Source organism: Penaeus japonicus, unplaced genomic scaffold, assembly GCF_977035675.1.
Source record: "Penaeus japonicus unplaced genomic scaffold, GWHDUDI00000001_assembly GWHDUDI00000011, whole genome shotgun sequence".
In the NCBI taxonomy this organism is placed as follows: domain Eukaryota; kingdom Metazoa; phylum Arthropoda; class Malacostraca; order Decapoda; family Penaeidae; genus Penaeus; species Penaeus japonicus.
The window spans coordinates 32,461,391-32,463,890 of record NW_028234413.1 but is presented as its reverse complement, the minus strand read 5'-3'; the positions used below and the strand labels follow the sequence as shown (position 1 = coordinate 32,463,890).

The following is a 2,500-nucleotide window of genomic DNA, read 5'->3' as shown; positions in this document are numbered from 1 at the left end:
TCGCGCCTGGAGACAAGGAAGTGACAATGTCTTGGGCTGAGGTGGAAGAAGCTAAGCTCTACAACGTGACTTTGTATACCGACAGCACCCTCTCCTCCATCAGGTTCACAGCGATGATAAACAAGGAGTCGTGAGTCCTGAAGGAATTTGTGTCTGTTTTGGGAGTTTTTTTTGGCTACGTGGAGGATGGCGGTACTAGTGGTACTACTTGTATCAAGAGATAAAAGTTTGATCTTTATGATTGAAGGATGTCGTAGCACTCAATCTTTCATATATATATCATGTTATATTTACACGTTTATCTTTTCCCGAAACAGATTAAATTTGCGTGAAAATAACATGACTGGAAATGTTTTGGTCATTCAACCCTGCGCAGACAAGGACCATTGCGGAAATTGCCAGAACATCACTCTGATGGCAATTGCAGGTACGCCATAATGTGTGTGGAGAGAGAGAGAGAGAGAGAGAGAGAGAGAGAGAGAGAGAGAGAGAGAGAGAGAGAGAGAGAGAGAGAGAGAGAGAGAGAGAGAGAGAGAGAGAGAGAGAGAAAACAGATAAATATCATAGAGTTCCATCTTCAGCATTTATGCCCATATGAACGCCGTGATTATTTTCTTCGTGTCGTTATCTTCTGCAATGAATTTCCTGTATTTATTATCCACACAGATTCGCCCTCGAATAACACGCCAGTGGTCGCTGCCTCGGTCGTGGGCGGAGTTCTCCTCGTCGTTGCTGTCGTCTTCCTGGTCGTAGTCGTTAAGTGAGTCTACTTGTCAGTGCATATAAGAGCAGAGTTTCCTTGTAAAATCATCACTAATGGGAAACACGTGTGTACTGCTAGGCCTATAGATATGATTATATAACATTTTCCTGGTTGAGGTTGGGGTGTGTGGCTCGTTTGCTGCTCCATACACATCTTGGTGTTCTGTGTGATTTAACTATCGTTTTGTCTTTGGACGATATCACTTTCACTATGTTTTTAGTTTTTTTTTAATGAATCAAAACTTTTTTGTGTCTTCTGTATTCAACATTCTTTATTATAGCAAAAATAGATTATTGGGACCTTTTATCTCTTACACTTGCTCTAGTAATATCTGGCTTTGATACCTGTAGCCTTTATATCTGGCGCGTCGATGTAGATGTTTGGCTTCCTTGCTATGTAGGTTAAAAATAGATCATATAAATGGGAAGGTTTTTTGTCGTAAAATCACCATGACTGATAAGCCGGTGAGTCTCGATATACTTATGAATATAAACATGCAAATGTTCGTGTATATATATATATATGTTTGTGTCTACATATTAACATGTTGATAGGTTTAAATGTAAGTCATATAAGTTCATCATAAGTTATATAAGTAGATAATTCCATTGTAAAATCATTGTAAAAAGTGAGATTAAAGATGACATGACATATCGATTTCAAATTTCAGTAAAAATCTTACGAAGGAAATCAGTTTAGACTTCTTCCTTTCACAGAACAATAATGAAAAGGAGAGAGGATGAAGACACTTCCCCCCTTGAGGAAGTCGGTGGAGTGGTGAGTATGTGCATGTGTATGCTTGCATGTACGTGTGCATGTGTGTGTAGTATCTAGTCTTTCATGTTTCTGCCACACCCACACAAGTTATGCATTGGCTCCACTCAAATTAAAACTACAGAAGCTATTGCTTGCTTCAGAGACCGCAGTTATTTTGTGACTAGGCACGGGATGGGAGGTGGATGCCGCCAGCCACCAGTTTTAACTCATTGAAGACGGGAGTGCGCGTTTATATGGACTGTCTTGCGTGGTTTTGTTTCGTTACTTTTGCTACGCATAGATGACTCCACAAAGACTCATGTCACTAGAAATTCCTATTGGTAGGCCTACCTAATTATCTCATTCCTTGATTTTTCGCGAATTGTTATTATCTTTATTACTCGTATTGCCCTCACCTGATTACCTCATTCCTTGAATTTTCGCGAATTGTTATTATCTTTATTACTCGTATTGTCGTTATTACCGTCATTGTAACAATAATAACAATCTCGATGGTAATAACAATAACAGTAATGATAAAATCAGTAATAGAGATGAAAACTTTTTTTCACCAAAACGTCAAGGAAAACGGCAAACAGTTAGGTCAGATAGGCCTACTAACTGACTCATTGGTGACTAAGAGCTTGAGGAACCATCTTTGCGTTCAAAGGTAATTAAATAAAATGATAGTAGACGATTCAATCCCCGTTGTCAATTGGTCTTTTTCGTTCTTTAGTCCTATAGTCTTTTCGTTCTCCGACTTTCATTAGTTAATTTTCTACTCAAAGGTGCGGAGTTTCAGTTCGCAGGTAATTAATGACATGCATTCAGAGTTGTATCCAAAATGCATATACCTCATAGTATCAATGTATGCAAATCCTTTTTTTCTACCGTTGCCCTTGAAGTTTATAGATATTTAACTATATTCTGAGAGAGAGAAAGAGAGAGAGAGAGAGAGAGAGAGAAGGTGTTTGTTTGTAT

At 38.6% G+C, this 2,500-nt stretch overlaps 1 protein-coding gene across 1 annotated transcript in view; it reads left to right on the top strand.

The window, feature by feature from the left end:
* The window catches only part of LOC122267775 (uncharacterized), a 49,390-nt gene that overhangs the window by 46,184 nt on the left and 706 nt on the right, over nucleotides 1-2,500 (top strand). Inside the window, exons 40-43 of the mRNA XM_086541897.1 lie at nucleotides 1-130; nucleotides 318-427; nucleotides 667-760; nucleotides 1,480-1,540. The exon at nucleotides 1-130 is cut by the window's left edge and continues 24 nt beyond it. Of these exons, the coding sequence (XP_086398023.1) occupies nucleotides 1-130; nucleotides 318-427; nucleotides 667-760; nucleotides 1,480-1,540 (395 nt within the window). The remainder of the gene's footprint in view (nucleotides 131-317; nucleotides 428-666; nucleotides 761-1,479; nucleotides 1,541-2,500) is intronic.